Source organism: Elephantulus edwardii, unplaced genomic scaffold (genome assembly GCF_000299155.1).
Source record: "Elephantulus edwardii isolate Elephantulus edwardi_28Jun2011 unplaced genomic scaffold, EleEdw1.0 scaffold00027, whole genome shotgun sequence".
NCBI lineage: Eukaryota > Metazoa > Chordata > Mammalia > Macroscelidea > Macroscelididae > Elephantulus > Elephantulus edwardii.
In genome coordinates, this window is record NW_006399777.1 from 3,065,977 (window position 1) to 3,091,830 (window position 25,854).

The following is a 25,854-nucleotide window of genomic DNA, read 5'->3' on the forward strand; positions in this document are numbered from 1 at the left end:
ATACAGAAGAAGTGTGTAGCCGAACATTGATATTCTAGAGCCATAGAACAATGGATTTTTAAGTCTGACGTCTAATGGGCACTCCGTTAGGTTAAAGAAATCATATTTTTTTTAGTTACTACTTTTGAGTAAGAGTGGAAGGGCAGCTACTACACCATGGGACATCTCCTCCTGCCCGTGGGACTGCTTTTGTCTGAGTCACCCTGTTCCCCCTTCCCCAGTAGATGGATGCCTTAACAGGTGAACTAGTACACTGGAGGCATCCTTTTCTTTTAATCTGTTGAGCCAAGATGTATTAACACTGGCAAACACCACAGCTGTCATGGCGAAAGAGAAAGCTTTTCAGAGAACCCTTCCAGGTAAGTACCTTAGGGCTGCTTGACTCTGCTTACACAGTTCATTCCTCGCACAGTCTGAGGGAAGAGGGCAAGTGCCTTGCCATTTCTTGCAGCTTTTGTTGAGGTTGGCCACAGCCTTTCTTGAAGGCAATGGGATGCCTCTTGAGTCTGAAGAAGATGCTAATGGCTGCAGGCTGTGCTTCCCCTGCACGGCTTTGACAGTTGTTTAAAGGAACCTGGCACTTTCATTTCAGCACCACAGGTTGAAAGGAACCACCAATCTTTTTCCTTGGCCGTGCCTGTATTGTGGTTCCATAAATACTGTAATTTTGTGCCCTTTGGGAGCTACAAATTATCGTTAAGTGGTTGTCCCGATCAGTCAGGTGGAAGCCAAATGTAATTTGCATTTACTTAGCCTCTAAACTTTCAAGTAGCATATAATTTTAGTAACACTGAGAGGGGGGGAAATGTTCGTCATTTTCTTAAATTACCCGGTTGCAATATTAGTCTTTAATTCTTGAAGTCTCTGCCTGTGTCTTAGCATTCATTACAGCGGTTATATAATGCCAGGCACCTGAGGTCACTTAAATAGTGTTTGATGATTCATTATGGTCGTTAACTGGGGCCATTCCATGTTTTCTCCTCCTCTTCTCCTTCCTCTCCTTTCTCCTCTCTCTCTCTCTCTCTTCCTCTCTCCCTCCCTCCCTCCCTTCCTACCTCTCTCCCTCCTCTTCTCTCTCTGTCTTCCCTCCCCCTCCCTCCTTCTCTCTCTCTCTCTCCTCTTTCTCTCAGAACCATTATCTTCTCTCTCTCTCTCTCTCTCCTCTCTTCCCTCTTTCTCTCAGAACCATTATCCTGCTTTTTGTTTATTTGCAATGCAGCACTGGGACATAATTAATGTAGGGGGAGTTAACATGGGAATTTTTAGCAACGATGTTCAATTGCAGTCTTTTCAAATAGAAGTTACACCTGACAGCTTATATTGCCTCTGCTGACATTTGTGAGTGAGTGACAGTCCTTCTTTCCAACTACTGTTTCCTGATTTCAGTGAATAGTTGCCGAAGGTTTATTTAGGATAAAATACAACACTGGAAACATCAGAAAGAATCATACTTAAAATGTGACAAGTCCTTACTTTCCGGGGCCTATTGTCTCCTTGGGTGCTGCCAAAGGCGTGAGACATCAGACCGCTGTGGTGACTGGGACAGCAATGTGGCCGGTCCAGTCTGAGATGTACGGGTGATGCATACCTCGCTGGATTGTGAAGACTTAGAATGTAGAAAGAATAGGATAATACCGTTGGAACTTTTCCCCCAAGTGATAGTTTTGGGGCTTATTAAACCTACTGAGATCAAGAAAATTCTGACTCAGAGTCACTCTACAGGACAGAGTGTTGTTGTTGTTGTGCCGTCAAGTCAGAACCGACTCCTAGCTGACCCTCCAGCGGTTTTTCCGATGCGGTAAATCTCACGGGAGGAGACTGCCCATCTTTGATCCGCAGATCAGTTGGTGGACTTGAACTGAGTGCCTTTGAGTCGGCAGCACAACATCTTACCATTAAACCACCGAGCTCCTTACAGGGCAGAGGAGCACGGCCTTAAATGAGTTTCCAAAACCCTAAATGTGTATAGAAACAGACGGCATCATTTTTCTCCTAAAGAAGGGCTAGGAGATTTGAACCACCAACCTTTTGTTTAGCAGCTGAATTCTCTTAAACTACAACCACTGGAGTTTATGAGGGCAAAGAAAATAAATTCTTAAAGTTTATTCACCTATTGTTCTCCCTTTCTCTCTTTTAATGTTTTAACACAAAATAGAAGATGAAATCTCTGACCCAGATGGTATGTTTTTGGCCACGACTGGTTTCAGACATTGCATCTCTTCCTGCCAGCGCTGTCTCCAGGGAAAGTGCGCGTCTGCCCAGGTCAGGTTCAGTGTTTCCCCCTCCCCGTGAATCCGTAGGTTCATAACCAATAGAGCAACTGCAGTTGAAGTAGAATGGCAGGAGGTGGGAGAGTGGTTTTCTGTTAGCCCTTTCCCTACCATTATTGTGCAAATGCACGGCTAGATGGCACCCTTCTTTCTGTTCACAGAGTGATACAGTTAGTGATAAATGCAGAGTCAAGGCTCTCTGGTGCTGGGCCGGACAGTGACCAGGAAAGGGGGGGAGGGGGAGGCACCCTGCTCAGTGATGGTGGCTCCGAGGAGGTGAGGGAATGATCGGAGGTTGCTGCTCTCGTGGGGACGATGGAAGCCCACCACCAGGCGCCAGTCTCTCCTCGTGGTGACCCTGGAAGACAGGGGACAGCCTTTCCAAAGCTTTAGACCTCGGGCTCCTGGGTTCGACCGGCTTCCGCTGTCTCCTGCAGAGCAGCTGGGAGCTTCAAACCACCAACCTTTTTGTTAGCAGGACAGTGGTTTAACCTCTAGCCACCAGTGCTCCTGGTGGACACAGACTGAAGCGATATCTGCAGTCAGCCCCTCCCAAAACAGGCAGGCTCCTTCTAGGAGAGGCTGCTGAACTGTGACCGCTTCCATTATATTTGACAGCTATTGAAATGGGCCCAGAGCTTTGGGAGGCGACTGCCCACTGTTCTGATTCCCAGCAGTCCTGAGAAGCAGGAGGTTGTCAGGGTCCCTGTTCCAAGTATCTGGCCAGAGAGACCCAGGGCGTGGGCCCGCAGATGCCAGAGGCAGGCCTGTGGCCAGCGGGCAGGCTGTGAACGGTGGCCTGTGAGGAACTGTGTGGGCTCTACCTGTCGGCCTCCTGCTCCAATGGACAGATGGGCGGACGCCCCATAGGAGCAGCAGGGCCACGACCACCCGATTCCCTTTGTACGAAGCAGCACAGTGTCTGTCAGGTCTCAGTGAGCTCTTCAAAGGCGGTGTGGGTAGTGCCTGGGCACTGAGCTCTGTGAGATGAGCGTGGGGGTTCGTTTCAGATCACCTCTTTTTTTTTTTTACTGTCCACTTTTTCAGTAAATCAGACGTAAGACTTTGTAATGTCATTTCAGAGTATGGGCCAGTCCCAAAATGCTTGCTCCAGCAATTCCTTGTAAAGCCCTTTCAAGTAATTAAGGGCCGGAAATTACTAGGCTAATTTCATCAAATTAGCCGCAGAGTTTTAGAGAGGTCTGCTGACAGTGCTGGTCTGGTGGCTTAGCGGTAAGGACTTGTGCTGCCAACCCAGAGGCGCGTGGTTCAAACCCACCTCCTGCTCCACAGGAGAAAGCTGGGCAGTCTCCTCCCGTATGATTTACGGCCTTTGCAATCCTGCCGGGGGTCAGTTCTAACTCAGTGGCAACAACAACAATAACTGGCATTTCAAGGTCACAGGCCAGTCCCAGGGATGTGGACTTCGAGCCAGGGACTGAGTGGCAGAGAGGGCAGTGCGGGCAGGAGGCAGGGCCAGGCCGAGTCAGCGTCAGGACCTGGCTTTACACCTCACAACCGCAACTTCCAGCCACAACCTAATTCAGGGTCCTGCCAGAGAAGCAGGATTTGAAGCGGAATTTGGTTTTTGTTATATGTAATAGATGTATTTTTATTTATATATCATTTAATCTAACTTGCTTCTATTGCATTTATATATAAGGGAGCTCTGGTGGCTTGTTGGTAAGGAATTCTGCTGTCAATCCAAAAGTCTGATGTTCGAATCCACTCTCTGCTCTGAAGGAGAAGGAGGGGCATTCTCCTCCTGTGTGATTTGCTGCCTTTCAAAACCCACTGGAGGGTCAGTTATGATTCAGTTCTGGATCAACAGTATGCAACAGTAGTATTATATATTGTTTATTATTACAATTATTACATATTATGTTATATATATTTCATATATGGTTCATTTATGATTTATCTAAATTAGAGAATTTAACCTAGGGGTTTGTTCCAGGTGGTGGAAGAGCCAGGAAGCTAAAAGAAGGAGGGTGAAGTGACCAGAGATCAGCCCACCTGCAGGCTGGAGGGGCAGGGGCAGAAAGGTGATGGTACCTGAGCCCAGGATCCTCAGAGGAAATGCAGGTGAAAGAGAGAGAAGTCCTGGCCCTGCCCATCCTCCTGTCCATCCTGTAGGGCCTCCAGAGCCTCGGGGGCAGGGCCTGGCCGGTGCTCAGCCTCTGACCACACAGAGTGAAATGAGCACTAGGCAGCCTGGATCTCTTGCCCCTGATTATTTACCTGCTGAACGAGGGTTATTAGGTTTCACCTTGTGGAGATGAAGATGTAGAAAGACAATGCTTGTTATTTCTGTGGAAAACAGCATTTCATCCTGTTTGAAAATAGGTTAAGTCCCCCCCCCCCGCGCTTAGTGTTTTAAAAAGAAAGTGTTTCATAAAGGAAATTCATTAAGCTTTTCTACTAAATCAAGGATGCTTCCAGTTTGTCTGGAGGCAGTGATCGCCAGAAGGCCAGGCTACCCAGAGAAAGCTAGAGTGGGTCACAGAGAAGCTTGGTTTGTCCATATTCCTGGTCCCATCCTCTTTTTAAAAGCTTTTGGTTTGAAGTTTTACTCTTATTAAGTTAAAAAGCTGCTCTACAGCAATGCTTTTAAAAGCATAACTAAATGACTTAAAAACCAAATAAATTTATAATGGGAATAAAACATGGTTTAGCTTAAACTCCCAGCTCCTTCCAGAAGAGCAAATGTGATTGCTGCGCTGCTGCGGTTATAATTTCCAGTCTGCCCAAGTGGATTCTAATTCCTGTTTGGGCTGAGGCAGGGAGGGGAGATGGCATTAAATCCCATTAAACAAGCAACTTTTTGCTAATGTCATTTCAGATGTATTTCTTAAATACCACAGACTCAATCCAACGGCCTTATGGAGGCTTCTGCTCTTGGAGGGTTGAGTTTTGAGACACCCACAGGTTGTATTGATCTATGAATGGTGCAGATGGTTTACTTGTGGCTATGAAATGAAAGACTGGTGATGTGAAGTCCCCTAGGGCCCAAGAGGAAAGACCTCGTGGTCTGTTTCTTTAAAGATCATGACAAAAAAGGCGGAGTTCTTCTTTGGAACAGACGGGGTTGCCAAGAGAAGTGATGAACTCAGCAGTGGTGGTGGTGGTGGTGTTGTTGTGTGCCATCAAGTTGACCATGACCCACAGTGACCCCATGAGCAATGGCTCTGGACCTTGCCCTCTCCTGGATGACTTGATGTAGCGACTGCAGCAATGAGCTCAAGGGTTTCAGAGTTGATGAGGAAGGCACATGATAGGACAGGGTTCAGATCTGTGGAGGATAGGTCCACCACGAGTCACGCTCGACACGACGGCCCTCTAACAACAACTCACTCCAGGGAACCTTCATGAACTGAAACACAGTGTCATTAAATGTGGCGTGAGGGCATGTTCAAAACCATGGGCAGGCAGAGAGGTGCAATTAAAACAACGATGAGATACCATCTCACCCCTGCTCCAGTGGCAAAGGTTAACAGGACAGCAAACAATAAATGTTAGCGGTGATGCGGAGTGATTGGAGCTCTCATGCACTGTTGGTGGAATTGTAAAATGGTACAACTACTCTGGACTTTCCTCAAAAAGCTGAACATAGAAATTCTCTATGACCCAGCTGTTCCACTGCTAGGATTATACCCCAAGGAAGTTAGAACTGAGCCACAAATGGAGATAGGGACCCCTATGTTCATAACAGTGTTACTCACAATAGCAAGAACATGGAAAGAGCCCAGATGCCCATCAACAAACAGATGGATTGAGAAATTGTGGTACATTTACACAATGGAATACTGTGCAGCACAAAGGAACAACGATTTTGTAAAAAACATGTGACGTGGGAGAGTCCAGAGAGCATTATGTGGAGTGAGCTAACTCAGTCTGATAAGGACAAATACTGCATAAAACCATTACTGTGAAAACATCAGGATAAGTAGTAAGATGTGTATATAAACATTCAAAAGGGGAAGGAGGAAGGGAAGAAGGGAGTGGGAAAATGCGAAGGAGGAAATCACTGGCAGAATTTAGTGAATGAATGAGGAGGTGAGAGATCCAACGGGGGCTTGAAAAGACGGGGTATTGATCAATCAATAGTAGTTACTGTTAGTTGTAATAGTAATTAATTCTATAAAATACAATGTGTAGGAATGATTATATAAATCACAATAGACATACAAGAGTGTAGCACACGGTATGTGAATGATTGTATGCAAACTAATAGAAAACATGAGAAGGAACAGAATGCCTTTCTGTGAAGTCTAGCGTGCCATGCGGTGCCTGTGCTGCATTCTCATGCCCGTGCATTGATGGGGACCTCCCTGTCTGTAGCTCTCCAGACTGCAGCTTGGAGGGACTGTGCTGTTGGAGCTGGTGAGGACAGTGCAGACTGGACAGTGCGGTTTGCTCTGTTGTCCAGAGGGTCCTAAGGAGTCAGTGCTGGCCCGAGACACCCGCAGCAGCAGTGTTTTAGATCGTGCGTGCTGCTTGGTTTCCAGTCCTGAGCAGCCCAGCACAGTGGTCCCTGGTAAGGGTGCGTCTGGGGCTGTGTTATTTCAGGCGTGTACCAGGCTCAGGGCTCTAGGCTGTGTCTGTGCCTGGTGCCCGGAACTGACTGTCCATTCGTCCCTCGCCTCTGTCTCCGTGACTGAGAGCCAGGAGGGTGGAGGATGGTGACATGAGACATCACTTCCCTGGAAGCGTTAAATGGCATTAGTCACTGCTGCACATGCCACTTGCAGTGCGTTCATGATGAGTGCTTCCTGGCTTGTAAATCGGCTTTTCATTTGGATTTGATAACTGATTCCGTTGGAAGGGCTGCTGGTTTTCAAGGGGACGGGATGACTCGGGAACGTGGCAGAACCAGGCGTTCAGCTACCCACCTTGGCACGACTCGGAGTTGCCAAGGCTCTGGATTAATTGCTCATGTGTTCTGGCCGCCTGCCATGCTGGTGGGGATATTTCTATTGATTTCTTGACCCAAATGTGGCTTGTAATTAAAAAAAAAAAGAATTAAGATGAGGCTTTCTCTCTGTGCCGAGAGCTGATATGCTGGTACTTAAAGCTCCCCAAGTGGGTGCACAGTGACGGAGCGTCTGGCTTTTCAGCGTGTTAGAGAATCGTTTGTTTCCCGATTTGAATATAGCATCTCTTAGCGTGTTAGAGATTGTGAGGACGGCACAGCGTAGGGCAGGTCCGTAGGGCAGGTTCAGATCGTTCATGGGGTCGCTGTGAGTCGTTAGCTGCTCAAAGGCACCTAATAACAACAACAGCGATGGCAAGGAGAAAGCAGTAGTGTTTACTAAGGATTTAAAATGAATTTAAAATTTAAATACACTTAAATGAATTCTTTTTAAATCAATGATTTAAAAACTTTTGTGTTATAAAAGTGTGTAACTGTGAAAACTATTTGTAAAAGCCCGCAGGTTTCTGTCTGGTGTTTAAGGTGGCGGCTCAGGTGGAAATCTCTGCTGTTAAAAGTTGTACATTTATAAAGCACATGGATGTCCTCAGGGGCGTCATGCCATTAATGTAATGACAAAAAAAAAAAAACCCGCACAAATAAGCTCGTAGTTTTCAAAGGTGTGAAATCAGTAACCCCCTTTTCATCTGCTGACCTTTGAGAAGGGTAGTGAGCTGTGTTGCCACAGGTAGGGAAAACACACAACCGTTAAGTACAATTTGGCTTTTTGTGTTGGAGTATGACACTGTGTACCTCCAGGCAGCAAAGCCACAGGCTCCTCTCCCACAAAGGTCAGCCTTACCCTGCTGCAGACAGCTCTTCTCCAGCTCCCCTGTGTCCGCTCACCCAGACTGCTACCTGCACCCCACCCACCATGCCCACCAGCTCTGCAGACATGATGGGCTCTCCCCGCCTTCCTCTTTGCGGACACCATGCTTTCTGACTGGCCTTCTCTGCCTGCTTGACATCCCCACTTACTATCCAAACCCCACATCCCACAGCTGTTGGGTCAGTTCCAACTAGTGGTGGCCCTCCATTGAATTTTTGAGTAACAGATTTATCCTGGAGAGGGTTAAACCAAGCTACTCCTTGGAGGCAAGGATTCTGGGGCTTCGTCTGACATACTTTGGACATGTTGCCAGGAGGGACGGGTCCTTGGAGAAGGACATCATGCTTGGGAGGGTGGAGGGACAGCCCAAGAGGGGAAGACCCTCTATGAGATGGATTGATTCAGTGACTGGGGTAATTGGGATGGGAGTGTCAGAGACAGTGCGATTGGCACAGGATAGAGCACGGTTTAGGGCTGTTGTACATAGGGTCGCTATGAGTCATAAACGACTCGACGGCACATAACAATAACAACAACAAGTCATTATGGGGGAGACTGGCCATCTTTCTCCTGTAGAGCAGCTGGTAGATTTGAGCCACCGACCTCTTGGTTAGAAGCTCAACATTCGGTTCACTATGCCACCAGAGTGCATTACTTGCGATCCAGTGGCCCCTTAAAGTTGTTGTTGTTGTTTTTGTTGTGTGATATCAAGCCAGAACCGACCCAAAGCTGACCTGCCAGCAGGTTCCCAGAGGCAGTAAACAGCACAGGAGGACATTGTCCATCCTTCTCCCGCAGAGCTGGGGGATTCGAACTGCTGATTTTTCGGATTGGCTTTCCCCCCCAAAAAACTATCCCTTAATATTCAACATCTTGCTAAATGGGGTTGACATACACCAGTTAAGGCAGAAACTGGCATCCGTCATGTTGTCGTTGTTGTGTGCCATGACATTGACTACAGTTCACTGCAGCTGTGTGAACAACAGATCTGCAACTTGTTACATCCTGCGCCGTCCTCACCGTCTCTGACGTGTTCAAGCCCATTGTTACAGTCACGGTGTATTAAAACTGAGTATAATAATAATAATAATAATAATAATAATAATAATAATAATAGCAGGTATAATTGTGTCACTTTATTATGTATCGGGCAGCTAGAACTGCTGATGATTTTGTCTTGCTTGGATCCACAGTCCACACCCTTGGCACCAGCAGTTAGGAGATAAGGAGATGTATTGTTCTGGGCACGTCTGTAACAGGGACCTCACCAGATTACTGAGGAATATTGATGTCAGTTTGAAGACTAAGGTCCACCTGATTCAGGCCATGATCTTTCAAACTATTTGCTATGCATCTGATAGCTGGAAGATGAATAAGGATGAGAGAAGAAGAACGGACGCCTTTGAGTTGTGGTGTCAGAGAAGAGTGTTGAATAGACGGCAAAAAAGAATGAACAGGAAGCGGTGTAGCTGGAGTGCTTTGGACACAAGGGTGGCAAAGCTTCGTCTCGTACTTTGGACATGTTGCTAAGAGGGCCTGTTCCTTAGAAAAGGACATCTTGTTTGGATGGGTGGAGGGTCAGTAAAAGAGAGGAAGAACCCCATTGAGATGGAGTGACACGGTCAGTACAGCAATGGGCTCAAGTGTATTAGTCTCTCCCAATAACAAATCTACAATATGTGAGGTGAACCTGTATCACCTTTATCTCCAAGGAATATTCTTGAATTAGCTGCACCTTCTTCAAGACCTATCTCTTGGTTCTTTTGGAAGGCCATGGGATATGCCATACTTTTCTCTAGTGCCACAGCTCAACGCCATCCTCATTCATTGTCCAGCTCTCCGATGCACAGCAATTGAAAGACCATGGTGTGAATCTGGTGCATCTTAGTTTTTAGGCTGATTACACACACACACACACACACACACACACACACACACACAGTAGTAATTGTTGTTATGTGCCTGTTATGTGCCGTCGAGTCTCCTGCGACTCATAGCAACCCTATGTACAACAGCCCTACACTCTGCTCTGTCCTGTGCCTCTCTGACACTCCCATCCCAATTATCCCAGTCACTGAATCAATCCACCTCATAGAGGGCCTTCCCCTCCTGCACTGTCCCTCCACCCTCCCAAGCATGATGTCCCTCTCCAAGGACCTGTCTCTCCTCACAACATGTCCAAAGTATGTTAGACGGGGCTTCAGAATCCTTGCCTCCAAGGAGCCACCCAGTTTAACCCTTTCCAGGACAAATCTGTTTGTTTTCCTGGCAGTCCATGGTACTCTCAGTACTCTTCTCCAGCACCACAGCTCAAAGGCATCAATTCTTCTTCTATCCTCCTTGGTCATTGTCCAACTCTCTGATGCATAACAAGTGATTGCAAAGACCATGGCCTGTATCAGACACACCTTAGTCTCCAGAGAGACGCCATTGCTCTTCAGTACGTTGGAGAGGTCCCTAACAGCAGACTTTGCCATGTCAATGCACCTTTTAATTTCCTGGCTGCTGATGCCAAGACTGTTGACTGTGGAGCCAAGCAAACTAATGCTGTAGTTATTTGAGTTTTAAAGTTAATATTATGAACATATTTAGAAAATTGAAATGTTGACCTGCCTGTCCATGTGCTATCAACTTTATCTTTGTACTATTTTACATCCAAAAGCCCTCTTGTAACTGAATTTAAAATAAAACAAAATAGCACAAGGTTCTTTTTACATAAAGCTTATATAATTTCTCACTCCTAAATGGAAGAAATGACAGAAGAGGTTCTTTCAGCACCTTTATTCCTTAAAGTGTTTATTTTTAATGTTAAAATATAATTCAGTACTTTTTTACTTGAGAGCACGTAATAACAACAAATATACCTTACGTAAATGGTCATTTTGCTTAAACTGAAAAACTAGCTTAGCTTCTCTCCATACGAGTCAGAATCGACACGATGGCGTTGGATTTGGTCTTGAGTTGTTAATACCAGGGAATCATTGACTTGGCTGGGATTGTTTGTTCATCCAGAGAGAGGTGTTACTGCTCCAACACGGCCCATTCCCTCCAAAATTCACCTTATGATTGAAGAGAGAAGACTGCCCACATAAAGCAATTAGTGAACTTAACAACACTCTCATTAAGCATTAAATGATAAGGTGGTGGTTAAGTGTTAAGTGCTGTTGGGTCATAGACAACTCATAGCGACCTTATGAACAAAAGATCTGAACACTTGTATAACTTTCATCATTCCTCCAGGTTCACAGGGTTTCTGGAGGCCAGCTATTATGGAAGTGGATGCCTCTCCTGTTTCCGAGCTTGTTTTAATCGGAAAGCTGCACCAAACACTGTCCACCATGGTAACCATTATCACATTTGACATAAAGTAGAGACTATAAATACAGCTGGGCTTTGGGAAGGCAAGGACATTGAGCGATGGATTAGTGTGGGAAGACCTCACGAAAGGTTAAAAGAAAATTTTGTAGAAAGATGTTTCCCTTTTATATGATTCACTATTTTCTCCCTTCCCCCTCCACCTCTGTTTTAATTGTCCTCACACCCTAATTTCATATGCAAATAAACTATTAGATTAAAAAAACAACTCCAGGAAGCACAGTGTTCCTGTAAGGAAAATGAAAATCATAAACAATATGATCACATAATAAATAGCTCTTGGAACAATGCTCCTTAAATTTTAATTTAAAAATAATTACGGAATTATTAGAATTTTTGATCGAACGAGCTGTCGTTCCTTCTTTAGTCTGAGTTTATAGCTTTGTCTGCAATAACTTGTTTCCAAATCTCTATTTAAGCTTTCTTCTTATTCTAATTCCTGACTACCCCCTTATTAATTGCTGTCTTCTTTTTCCTCAAATCCAAACAATGACAAATTTAAAGATTTTTAGAAAGTGGAGAATAAATCCTTCCTTCTAACCAATCCTAGAGTAACAATTGAAGGCGAAGAGAATGGCATCTCATTCCTAGAATGTTCTCTGTCGTTCCAGCTTAGAATTGATCGCACTGGAGGCTAAGCATCCACATTATGTAATTCAACTGGCATGATTTTTACAGTTAACACAATTTACTAGACAGTTATTAATAATTAAAGTTATATAACCACATTTCAAAATAGCTCTGTAGCTTAGGAAGTCAACAGGTACTTTAATATGCTGGCTGCAGAATTACTATGTACCAAGTTGAGAAATATTGACAGTTCGCACACCAAAACGGGCCACTTCAGTACCATCATTACTAGGCATAAATTAAAAGGCGCTAACATCAGTATCTCCGCTGGTATGTAAAGTACCCTGGCTCTCAGTTCAGGGCTTGGCTTTAAGTTCTTTGTTGCTGGTGTTGGTGATCATTTTTACTGCAGTGCACAGAGGACACAGATGTACTTTATGGTTTTGTAAATTTACTCTGGATAAATATTTCAGCAGTAAGTGAAAGTGCTTCCACAAAAGAGTATAGTAGTGAATGCCGTGTTGGCATTTCACGTGCCCCACTATTTCACAGGGAAACCCTTCTTTGTAGGCACATGTGAACACTGGCACCACCTGTGTTGAAGGCTTTAACTTAACCTTTAAAGCTTCCTTTTACAGAAATTGAGAATTTGTTTTCATTCCGGACAGCTTATTTGAACTCGATAGGTTTGCTTGCAAATGACATACAGTGTCAAGCAGGAGTAATTACAAGGCAGAAAAGTGCTTTGATCAAATCACGTGGAGGGTTTTGGATATTGGCATTTTGTTGTTGTTAAGACTATTTTGGGATTTTTGTTTGTTTGCTTGTTTTCTTCTTTTTTTTATTGTGAAAAACGTGTATGGGGACTTGAGGAGGTGAGGATTGGGAGCAGAAGAGCTAGGGTGGGCAGGGATGAAATCACAGGGCTGCACAATTTGGTGGGTAAGGGGAGTAGGCAAAGGAAATTAGAAAGATCCAGTGGGCACAAGAGACAAGGCAATGGTGAGCCTATTCCAATGGTGATTAATTTTTTTTTTAAAAACAAAGAAATAGTCTTATTCATTTGTGGGTTTCTCATTTGGTAATGGGGCACAGACTCTCTGGCTTCTTCGTGCTGCACAGGGGCATTGATGTAAGGGGGGAAGGGGTGCCCACTTTAACATCTTACTGATGGTACTGCGGTGAAGCTGCTTGCCTTCTTGTTCTGTTAGAAGATATTTTTCTGACATTTACTGCCCTCTGGACTGCAAAGTGTTTTCCCAGGTGGGTGCAGTGGGGATGGCTGGCTGAGCCCTGAGTCTCCATCCTCCTTTGCTTCCTTAGCTGGCAGTTATATTTACCTTTTGTCTCTGGAACTAGGTTCAGGGCCCAGGACCTCAGTAAAATTCAGTGTTAAGGTTACCTATAGGTAAGGGAGCAAACCTAGAGAGAATAAATTTGTGAATTACAAAGAGAAGGGCTTTGGAGGTGTTACTCACAGGTATTCTGGGGGAGAATGTGGAGAAAAGTGGCTTAGATAAAATTCTTAGTACATCCTAGGCAGTTTCCCCCAGCAACCTGAAGGCTCTCCCCAGGGTCAGGACAGCACACACACCAAGGGCCAAATGGGTCACCCCAGGAGCCGAAAGGCTCACCCTGAGGGTCAGTCAGCTCTTTCTGGGGGCCGGATGGCACACCCTAAGAGCTGAACGACTCATCCCAAGGCATTTTGGGAGTTTTAAAAGACAAAAATATCTTGGGATAATTCTACTGTTTATGTGGGAATACTTACACATATATTTGTACATTTTATAGAGGAATACTTAATCCATAAGTAAAACAGTGAATTCTATTTAATTAATAGGATCTAAAATGACCAAGAGATAAAGAAATGGCTTGCGAATGGTTTCCCAGGGATGCTGGGATGCAGCCTTCTGGTGCTTTATTTACGGAGGGCAACCTGGCTGTCTTTGAATCTTAATCATCCCATTCACTTGGTTGTGCCCATAAGGTCAATGGACCATGAAGTAGAGGCATCAGTTAAACAAGCCCTGAAGAGAATAAGATGTATTGTTTGTTCTGGAATGGAGCTACCTTTCAGCAACTCGTGAGCGTGTAGCCTATTGAAGTTGTGCATTTATGATAATGTTTCTTTTAACTTTTTCTTCCATGAAGAAATAATGTTAACTTGAAATTCATAGGGGACATAGAGAACCCTGGTGGTGCAACAGTTGAGTACTTAGCTGCTAATCAAAAGGTCATTGGTTTGAATCCACTAAACCTCTCCACAGGAGAAGAATGTGGCATTCTGCTTCCGTATAGATTCACAGCTTTGGAAAGCTTCTGGATGTTTCTGTTCTATGGAATCATCACGAGTTGGGATCAACTCAAGGCAAATAATAATAATAATAATAATAATAATAATAATAATATATAACATACAAAAGAAATCCCAGATAGTGTTTCTCACATATAGATTCATGGAATCATCCAAAGAACCCTCTAAAACAGATACTATACATTTTTGGGGACCGTGGAGGGATAGCGCAGGAGAGGAAGACCCTCGATGAGATGGATTGATTCAGTGACTGCGGTAATAGGGATAGGTGTGTCAGAGACAATAAGATTGGCAAGGGATAGAGCAGGGTTTAGGGCTGTTGTACGTATTGTCACTATGAGTCTCAGGCGACTCGACGGCACATTACAACAACAACAACAACAGTGACAGGTAGGGAAACTGAGGCTGGGAGGACCAGTAGTAAGTACTAGGTCACACATCTTGTGAGTGAATCTCAAAAGAGAAGGTTTGTGAACTATTGGATTGTGTCATTCTAACTAGTAAAAAGAAAACCATTTCACATTTATAAATGAGTTCTTTCTCTAATTTATTTTGCTGTCTTCACTAATTCTGTTCCTTTCATCTGGAAATTATGTAGTTGACATGATCTTACCTGTCTCTCTTCTTTTAACACACCATAACATTTTCTTTAGAATCCATTGGGAAAATGATCCTTTACTTTTACTCTGACCCTTTTTATCCCTCTCTGAACAAGTCAAACTTGTCCCCATCAAGTCAGAATGAAGTCAGCTGACCATCCCGCAGGTTTTCAGGAGGCCGTAAATTGCATAAAAGGCGATTGTCCATCTTTCTCTTGCAGTTCACCTTCTAAAGTTAACATTATGTATGGTTCTAAACATCTTCAAGGATCTGTCCATCACTTTCAGAATCTAACCACAGGTTGTGAAGCTTCTGAGAACCTCTAGACTCGAGGTAACTTTGGATCTCAGATGACAAAGTCTGCAAGGTGTTGAGCTGTAACCAAGAGGTCACATGTCTCCAGGAATTGGAATCTCTCAGCTGCTCCCAGGGAGAAGGATGGACTTCCTCATCTCATTAAGATTCAGGGCTTCAAAAACCAGGTGGAAGGTCACTGAACTAAACCCAACTACGGTGCGTTTGACAGGTCTTTGAGGGTGGGGGCAGCGTTTGTTTCTATTTTTACAGCACTGAGAAATTGAGGGACTACAGTCCGTTGGCAGTGGATAATAATTTTTCTTTTTAAAATACAAGTATTCATTCTGTGCAATGCACTTATGAAGGGTTGGACACAGAGACAACTCGGGGGTGATGGATCACCTGTAATCTATTTGAACACTAATTCTCATCTTTCTTCCTCTGTGTTAATTTCCTTTTTTTTCTCTTGAAAACTTTTCTCCCGCTTTTCTTTGAACAATCTGTCTCTGGCCTGTCTGTGAGCTTGTGTCTCTCACTGGGTGTGTTTTTAATCTGGCTTGTGGCTCTTGGGCTTTTCAGGTCTAATTTTGGAAAATTCAAGGATGTTATCTCATCAAATATTTCTCCTGCTTTCTTCTTTCACCCTCTTTTCTCCTGGGATTCCTAGTCACATAAATCAGACAATAGCTCTAGGTTTCTCTATTTCTTTTCGGTTTGGTATTTGGGTATTTTGGAAGCAGGAGTGGCATCCACTTCCTAAACAACATGCCTCTGGAAGCTCTATAAACTTTGAGAAATGATGATAGTTATAGAAAAGTTTCAGGCCTTTTGTTCACAGGGTTGCTGTGAGTCGTGCTTGACTCGGCAATCAACAACAACAGCAGTTTGGTTGTGGGGTTTTTGGGTTTTGGTTTTTTTCCCTTCTCCCTCTTTTGTCTCTTTTCATTTTCCTTTAGGTAATTCGTATTTGTCTGTCTTCAGGTTCAGTGCTTTAGTCCCTTGGCTTTGTCTAGTCTATTTAGAAGTCCATGAACAGAATTTATCATCTCTGATAATGGTTATTTGTAAAATGTTGTTGTTGTCTACCATAGAGTGAGAGCCGACCCAAGGCTTACCCTCTGGCGAGATTTCAGAGGTGGTTAATCTCACGGGAGGAGATTGTCCATCCTTCTCCCATGGAGCAGCTGGTGGCCTCGAACCACGTGCCTTTGGGATTGCAGCACAGCTTTTTGTCTCGAGGCCGTCAGACCATTTGCAAAGTCCCTTTTCGCTGATTCCAACATCTGGGCTACCTGAGAACCTGGCTTTATTGCCTGTAGGTTGTCATTTGACAATGGGTTTCTCTTTTTGACGTTACTTTGTATAACCTGCAGCCTCTAATGAACGGCTTGTCTGCGAAAGTGTGAGATCAATAGTATTTGCGTCCAGAAGCAGGCCTTCCTGCCCTTGTTTTTCGGTTTTGGGGGATATCGAGTCGATCTGGTCAGTCACTGAGCTGCGTTTGGGGTTTCAGGTCCTGCTGTCACCTTCCGCGCATCTCTGATGTCACTTTCCACTCCCTCACGTCCCTGTGACTGGCAGCCTCGAGTTGGCTCAGTTGCGTTGACTCAGTGTTCTCAGACTGTCCTCAGCTTACAGCTGTTCAGTGCTTGTGTGTGGAAGGATCGTTTTCCTCCTCCAGTGCTGCCCAGTTCTGGGCTGTTAGTCGGGTCAGTGGTGATTCTTGCTTCTCTGGGTCCACATTCAGTCTTCAGCAGCTCCATGTACCTGCTGCTGCTCCAGCCAGGCTCTCCTGGTCACTCCCCATCGCAGCCAAGCTCGGCGTGTGCCTCTGCTGTGAGCTGGGGCAGGTGACCCTCACTGCCCCTCCCCGGGGGGCGACACAGATCTGCTTTGGTAAGATTCTGGGTCCAGAGGGTTCCTCCAGCCCTGCTCAAAGGCAGTAACTTTTTCCTTGCTGTTGGAGGTGGACAGCTTTGTGTCCACCCTTCCTCAGAGGTCCTGGGGGCTGAGGTCTTCCTGCCTCAACCACAGTTGAGTCAGGATTTTACTTCTTGTGACAAGAGTTTTGGGAAGAAGATGGTTTGTAGCACCCATCACCCCACATATACCCCTGAAGTGAGCTCTCTCCTGCCAGGCCCCAGGGCGTAGGGTGCAGGCTGTGTGAAGGCTTGCAAACATCCCATGTCTGAGGTTCAAGACACTCTGTCTACTCTTATACACTGGCCCATCGGGGGGCCTAGTGTGAAGAACACGCTGTTATCCCAAAGGCTCACAGTTTGAATCCACCAGCTGCTCTTTGGGACAAAGATGGGCAGCCTCCTCCTCTGCAATTTACAGCCTCTGAAAATCCGCCGGAGGGACAGCTAGGAGTCAGTTCCAACTCGACAGCACACAGCAGTACTTAGCCTTAAGAATACCTGAATGTCAAAGTGAATTTCTTCATACCTGCTTGTAAGGTGGCTACTTTCTTCTGTTCTTTTTGAAAGTGCCCTTTTCTTGGCCTGTCACTCTTTGGATTCCTCTGCTCTGGACTCACTGCTTGACTTAGATGCACCCTTGATTCCTGCAGGGCCAGAGAGTGAACCCCGTTAGAAATGAGAGTGGGATCCTGTTCCAGAGAACTAGGCAGGCTGGGATATGGCCCTCCTTCCTCCTAACTCCTGCTGTCTTTCATTCCCACACGGAAGCTTCTCTTGTCCCTGTCTGGGGGGTCCAGCTCGCTCCCCTTTCTTACCATCAGATCTCACTGTGTCTTCAGTTGGAGGTGCAGGTCCACCGAGCAGCAAGGCTGACACCCCCGGGCCCCTGCTCACTGGTCTGAGGACCATCTCCCAGGGATGTAATCTGCTGGTGAGAAAGAGGAACACAGACGTCAGGGATACAGCCAGGGTGCTGTGGAGAGAACAGGGTGATTGGAGGCAACCAGGGGCCGGGGGCAAGAAGCCACCGGAAGTCTTAGGAAGAGGTGCCCTGGAGCCTCGTATCAGCCTGTGCTTGGGGGTCAGCATACTAATGTATCTCTGGAATCAATGATAAGAAACCAGAGACCAGAGCTGGGGCAGGTTTGTGTCAAGCAAGGCCATCGTGTTAAAGCCCCAAGTTCCATCTTTAAGTGGCTGCCTGGCCCACAGATGTGGTGTGCTTGTTGTTAACCGACTTCACAGTTTGGCTTTCCGCTCTTAATCACAAAAGACATCTATGAATTTGAAATGTCTCATTTGCAACTAATTAGAATAGGGTGGTAAAGTTGTGGCCCACACTTAAAACTTAAAAATGGCATAACAGAAGATGGTAAATGTTAAGAAAATACTATATGGGTTTTTGGGTCTGTTTTAAAAAATATTATTATTATTATTATTATTTGTGTGTGGACCATGAGATCCGATCTGACTGGTACAGGAAGAGATTGCACCTCCTTCTCCAGCAGAGCATCTGGTGGATTCAAACTGCAAGAAAATACTATATGTTTTGTAATAGACAAGCTTCTCCATTTATCTTTGCAATTTCTTCTCACTAATGACACCTTTGATACACAATTTATAAGGAAAGTGAACTTTTAATATGTAATTAATAGTTCTGTCTTTATTAAAGGTTGCTATTATGTGCCACTGAGTCCGAACAGACTCATAGCTGACCCTCCAGCGGGTTTTCAAAGGCAATCAATCACATGAGAGGAGATTTCCCATCGCAAAACAGATGGTGGATTTGAACCACACGCCTTCGGGATTGCAGCACGGCTTCTAACCACTTGGCCGCCAGTGCTCCCTTTATAAGTGATGTTGTTGAGTACCATCTCTAGCTGACCTTTCGGTGGGTTTTCAGAGGCTGTTAATTGCGGAAGAGGAGATTGCCCACGTATTTTAAAAGGAGCGACAGCTTGTATTTTTGTTTTGAAAAATAGGAAATGCATACATTTTTTTCCCCCACGCTCTTACGCATGGCTGGCTACACATTGAATTTGACACCAACTTGCTTGGACAGATAGACTAGGGTTTCTGCCCTGGGGGTTTGGAAAGGCTTTCCTGCAGTACCTCCTGGACACTGTGGATACAGCCTTGGCTCAGTCACTGTATTGTTCTGAGGATGCAGTTGTAAAGGATTACTTGGCCTGTGGCTTTTCTGTTTTATCTTGACATTCGGGTCAGCAAAAGCCTCCGTAGTTGGTTTTGTTTTTTTTTTTAAACTTTGAGAGAAATGGTACCTTCATGATTTAAAGTTTAATTACCTCTTGCAAATTGCTTTTAGAAGGATAGGGAATCAAAAAGTAAAAACGGTTTTGAATTTCAGTCATCGGAAGTGGTGTAATAGCTTTTAAAATAGAGGGAAGATTTTATTCAAAACAGATCCTATCTAAAGCTGGAGAACTAGACTTGCCTTTGTGCAATGTTTTGCATGCGGTTTTCCTTATTGCCGTGAAGTAATATAATCCCAACACCCCACTCTTTCATCTGTAAATTCAGTGCTTTTTAGCACAAATTCCTATCTGCTTGGCTACACTTTTTGAAAGGCAATACAATATTTTTAAAGTTGTGAAAGATTTGTGAGGTCATTTGAGAAATTTAAATAATCATAATAAAGGTATTGGGTATGTGAACAAGAACATTCTGGAAGCCTAGTGGGTAAAAAGTTGTACTGCCAATAATCCAAAGGTACACTGTTTGAGTCTGCGAGCTGCTGTGAGGGAGAAAGATAGGCAGTCTCCTCCTGCGTGATTTACAGCCTCTGAGAACTTGCTGGAGGGTCAGCTATGAGTCTGTTCAGACTCTATAGCCCTGGATTAGTTTTTAGTTCTACATAAACACAACTTAAGTACACCTGCCTGTGTGGTGTCCACACTTTGGAGTAGGAAGGTTTCTGCAGAAAAGCTAAGGAGTGCGTGTTTGGTGATGCAGACTTCTCTGAAAATACTCGGCCTAAAACTCTTGCCCTTAGAGTACTGGCACTGGAAGTACAAAGGTGCCGTTGCTCCAGGCGATTCCCTGCCACCTCCTAGTCGACTCCATAATCCAACTCTAAAACGTTAGCGGCACCTTCAGCCGTTGTCTAGGATTCCCGCCCAGGCGTAATAATATCATAACAGTAAAACCGTGTCTGAAAGCAGGGTGCTTCTTGGAGGCAAGCATGGTAAGGGCTTGTTGTCAGGAGGGATCAGTCCTCGGAGAAGGACGTCATCCCAGGTCAGGTGGCGGGTCAATGTAAGAGAAGAAGACACTCAAGAAGATAGATTGACACAGTGACAACAAAACAATGGCTTTGAGCATATCAGAGAGGATGAGGACAGGACAAGGTTCGCAACTTGGTTCGTAGGGTTGGTGGGAGTCGTCTTTGACTCGCTGACACCTGACAAGAATCTCAATTATTGAGGACCAGGACTGATGTTACAGGAAAATCAAGAACTACCCATGTCGTCCAAGTGATTCTGAGGCAAGAATTTGGCAACGTGCCTTTGTATAACACAGGTGGTAGAGAAGTGGAGACCAGCCGGCCTCCGTCCTGGGTGTGTGGCCTCTGCAGTCACGCTGGGTCACCCAGGCCCAGGGCCAGTGCTCTTAGGGACTCACCCTTGGCTTGACACCCTGCTGTGTTGCCTTCTTGAAATCCTCAACATTGTTGGAACAGGGAGTCCTGCAGTTTATTTTCACTTTGCCTTGGCCCCTGCAAATTGTGTGGCCAGCTGTGCGTATACGGTTTTATGCTATGTTGTTGGAATGATTTCTTGACGCTCATGGGTTGCAATGACCCAGTAACGGTTGCTTACCTGTTGGCATCAGGCCGTAAGCAGCAAGGTTCCTCCGAAGCTTTAGAAGAGAGGGTATCCTGCACCGACAGGACAGAGAATAGGAAACCTTAACCATTTGGGTTTTTTTTCCCCCATGGAACTAACGTTTTTACTCTTTGTCTTGACCCCAGAAGCCTGTGTGTGTGTTGCCCTGACTCAGTGTTGTTCTTTTCTCCTCCAGGATGGTACAAAGCAGAAGCGGGAGCGGAAGAAGACCGTCTCCTTCAGTAGCATGCCCACCGAGAAGAAGATCAGTAGCGCCAGCGACTGCATCAACTCCATGGTTGAGGGCTCGGAGCTCAAAAAGGTCCGGTCCAATTCGAGGATTTACCATCGCTATTTCTTACTGGACGCTGACATGCAGAGCTTGAGGTGGGAGCCATCCAAGAAGGATTCCGAGAAGGCCAAGATCGACATCAAGTCCATCAAGGAGGTGAGAACTGGCAAGAACACGGACATATTCCGCAGCAACGGCGTTTCTGACCAGATGTCTGAAGACTGTGCCTTCTCGGTCATCTACGGTGAGAACTATGAGTCCCTTGACTTGGTCGCCAACTCGGCGGATGTTGCCAATATCTGGGTTACCGGACTGCGGTACCTCATTTCTTACGGGAAGCATACCCTTGACATGCTGGAGAGTAGCCAAGACAACATGAGGACTTCTTGGGTGTCCCAGATGTTTAGTGAACTAGACGTGGACAACCTGGAACACGTAACTCTGTGCAGTGCTGTGCAGTGCATCAGAAACCTCAACCCCGGGCTGAAAACGAGCAAGATCGAGCTCAAGTTCAAAGAGCTGCACAAAGCCAAGGACAAGGCAGGGACGGACGTCACGCGGGACGAGTTTGTGGAGGTTTTCCACGAGCTCTGCACGAGGCCTGAAATCTATTTCCTTTTAGTTCAGTTTTCAAGCAATAAAGAATTCCTTGATATCAAGGACCTTATGATGTTTCTTGAGGCCGAGCAGGGCGTGGCCCACATCAACGAGGAACTGAGCCTTGAAATCATCCACAAGTATGAGCCCTCCAAGGAAGGCCAGGCCAAGGGCTGGCTCTCCATTGACGGCTTCACCAATTACCTTATGTCCCCCGACTGTTACCTCTTTGACCCGGAGCACAAGAATGTCTGTCAGGACATGAAGCAGCCCCTGTCCCATTACTTCATCAACTCATCTCACAACACGTACTTGATCGAGGATCAGTTCCGGGGTCCCTCCGACATCTCGGGCTACATCCGAGCCCTCAAGATGGGCTGCCGGAGCGTGGAGCTCGACGTGTGGGACGGGCCGGACAACGAGCCGGTCATCTACACGGGCCACACCATGACCTCCCAGATTGTCTTCCGCAGCGTCATTGACATCATTAACAAGTACGCCTTCTTCGCGTCCGAGTACCCGCTCATCCTGTGTCTGGAGAACCACTGCTCCATCAAACAGCAGAAGGTGATGGTGCAACACATGCGCAAGATCCTGGGGGACAAGCTGTACACGACGTCCCCCAACGTGGAGGAGTCCTACCTGCCGTCGCCAGACGTCCTCAAAGGGAAGATCCTGATCAAGGCCAAGAAGCTGTCCTCCAGCTGCTCCGGGGTGGAGGGGGATGTGACGGACGAGGACGAGGGGGCCGAGATGTCGCAGCGCGTGGGGAAGGACGGCGGGGAGCAACCCCCTGGGCACCTGGCCGCCAAGCGCTTCCAGCTCTGCAAGGAGCTGTCGGAGCTGGTGAGCATCTGCAAGTCGGTGCAGTTCAAGGAGTTCCAGGCGTCGTTCCAGGCGCAGAAGTACTGGGAGGTGTGCTCCTTCAACGAGGTGCTGGCCACCAAGTACGCCAACGAGAGCCCCGGCGACTTCGTCAACTACAACAAGCGCTTCCTGGCACGCGTCTTCCCCAGCCCCATGCGCATCGACTCCAGCAACATGAACCCGCAGGACTTCTGGAAGTGCGGCTGTCAGATCGTGGCCATGAACTTCCAGACGCCGGGCCTCATGATGGACCTCAACATCGGCTGGTTCCGCCAGAATGGCAACTGTGGCTACGTGCTGCGGCCCGCCATCATGCGGGAGGAGGTGTCCTTCTTCAGCGCCAACACCAAGGACTCAGTGCCCGGGGTGTCCCCGCAGCTCCTGCACATCAAGGTCATCAGCGGGCAGCACTTCCCCAAGCCCAAGGGCTCGGGGGCCAAGGGCGACGTGGTGGACCCCTACGTGTACGTGGAGATCCACGGCATCCCCGCCGACTGCGCCGAGCAGAGGACCAAGACGGTGCACCAGAACGGCGACACCCCCATCTTCGACGAGAGCTTCGAGTTCCAGGTCAACCTGCCCGAGCTGGCCATGGTGCGCTTCGTGGTGCTGGACGACGACTACATCGGGGACGAATTCATTGGCCAGTACACCATCCCCTTCGAGTGTCTGCAGACGGGCTACCGCCACGTGCCGCTGCAGTCGCTGGCCGGCGACGTGCTGGCCCACGCGTCCCTCTTCGTGCACGTGGCCATCACCAACCGGCGAGGCGGCGGCAAACCCCACAAGCGGGGCCTGTCGGTGCGCAAGGGCCGGAGGGCCCGGGAGTATGCCTCCCTGAGGACCCTGTGGATCAAGCCCGTGGACGAAGTGTTTAGGAACGCCCAGCCGTCCATCCGGGACGCCACGGACCTCAGAGAGAACATGCAGGTAACTGGCCTCCTGTGTGCCGGGCGGGGCTCCTTCCAAGCCTTGACTCACCCAGTGCTCTGCACATCAAGTAGTTTGGTTTCATAGTGGAGCGTGTCTTAGCATTTGCATTTCCCAAATGACACAGTAGTGTGAACAGGGCCTGGGCCCCAGCTCTGTAGTCCCGGTGAATGACCACATACTCGGCCCCGCTTTCTCCGTCGGCATGCAAGGATCATGGTCTTCCTGACCCTCCACGGCTGGAATGACCCAACAATAGAAGAAAGGAGATGTTGAAGGGCTTTCTGAGGGGGCTGTTAAAATGACACCCCAAGCCTGTGCCCACCAAGTCAATTCTGAGGCACAGTGACCCCGTCACGGAGCTTGGACCTGATTGTAGCTGGCCGTGCAGTGGGTTTTCACAAGCTCCAGATCACAGGGGAGGAAGTTGCCCATCTTTCCCCCAGAGAGCAGCTGGTGGATTCAAACCCTCTGCCTCCTGGGTTGACATCACTTCTTACTCAGTAGACCACCAGAGCTCTCTGTGGTCCAGTAACAGGGTGTACAACTGCCCCACAGGGTTTCCAGGCTGTAATCTTTCTGAACTTTTCACACACAGACTACATCACCTTTGTCCTGCCGAGTGATTGGTGGATTCAAAGCATCGACCTTTCACTTTGCGGCCTAGGGCTTTAAGCACCACGCCCCCACGGCTAGAACGCAGCAGAGCTAGTAGACCCTCAGGCAAGCCCGTGTGTTTGCATGTTGAGCCTCCTCTTGATTTTCGTCACTTTTGAGAACACATCCAGGCATTTAGTTGTCTACGCAAAACACCCTGTATCTAATTATTAGCAGTCTGAGATGGTCGTTATCTCAGGGTGCATAGTGGCTCTAAGATCAGTGAGGAGTCACAGATTTGATCAAATCCGTGCTGGTTACTCTAGGACCACGAGCGAGACAGAACTAGCCAGTGGGGACGCCTTTCCAGAGACCGGGCACGACCTGTCCCCAGGAGGAGTGTGCCCTGTGCATGATAAATGCTCCAGTTTATAAAGCTGCATCAATTTAGTCATTAATGAGTGGGAAGTGGAGGATGCTGCTGGCATGTAAAGTCTAACCGACCTTGAAAATTCCACATCAACCAGTTCCATAAGCGCAGAGTTAATACATGGACTGGCCCATAATGAGGAAACTATTCCCTTTCTTATTTTATTTATTTTCTTCCCTTAGTGGAAGCACACACAGGCACGTGCAAGCCTATTCCCTGTTTCTGAGGGTGAGGGTGGCGTGTGCATGCCCCAGGTCTCCCGTAGCCGCCCCATCATCCTCCAGAGATCAGACAGAGAGCTGTGTCTCAGTGAGCCTGGCAGGCGGCCATGTCCAGGGGACACGCGTGTGACATCAGCCATGAGGCTGCAGTGTACACAGACCTGCCTGTACAGAGGGTGGTGGGCAGGAGACGTGGTGATCGGGTGAAGACGGGCTCACTGCAGAGTCAGCCAAGTGCTGTAAGAAAGTAAAACAAGGCAGCGTGACAAAGTGAGGCTTCCCACCCTGCATGCCTCAGGACTGATTTCTTTTCATCCCAATCACTATCAAAATGACTTTAAACAACACAGGTGGTTACATATGTGTGAAACGATATTAATAAAAAACTGGAATCCTACTTAGTCTGGTATTTGCTGGGAAACCTGTGTGGAGGGTGAGCTACAAGTCTGTTCTGACTTGACAGCACATGGCAACAATAACAAGGTATTTGCAAGGAGGAGGTAGAAGCTCTGTTGGTCTGGTCTCAGTTCCTCGCCCCGGCTGCCATGCTGTGTGTGCCTCGAGTAACAGCCCAGGTCCTGTTTTGATGAATATTTACCTGTTGTGCCCTCAACCAGGTGGGTTGACACAGTGACTGCTGCCGTGGGCTCAGGTATGTCACAGATTGTGAGGACGGCACAGGACAGGGCAGGCTTCACATCTGTTTGTTCACAGGGTCTCTGTGAGCCGTACCCGACTTGATGGCACCTAACAATGACAACATGCCTCATTCTTGTTGTTGTGTGGTGTCGAGTCAGAACCAGCTCATGGCTGACCTTCCAGCGGTTGTTGGAGGCTGTAAATCACGTAAGAAGAGCTTGCCCATCTTTCTCCCATCGCACGGCTGATGGGTTTGCAATGCCTGCCTTTGGGTTGGCAGTGCG

General features: G+C 46.9%; 1 protein-coding gene across 1 annotated transcript in view; it reads left to right on the forward strand.

Moving 5' to 3' along the window:
• Positions 1-25,854, forward strand: part of PLCL2 (phospholipase C-like 2) — a 217,291-nt gene that overhangs the window by 103,746 nt on the left and 87,691 nt on the right. Inside the window, exon 2 of the mRNA XM_006883337.1 lies at positions 21,194-23,683. Within this exon, the coding sequence (XP_006883399.1) occupies positions 21,194-23,683 (2,490 nt within the window). The remainder of the gene's footprint in view (positions 1-21,193; positions 23,684-25,854) is intronic.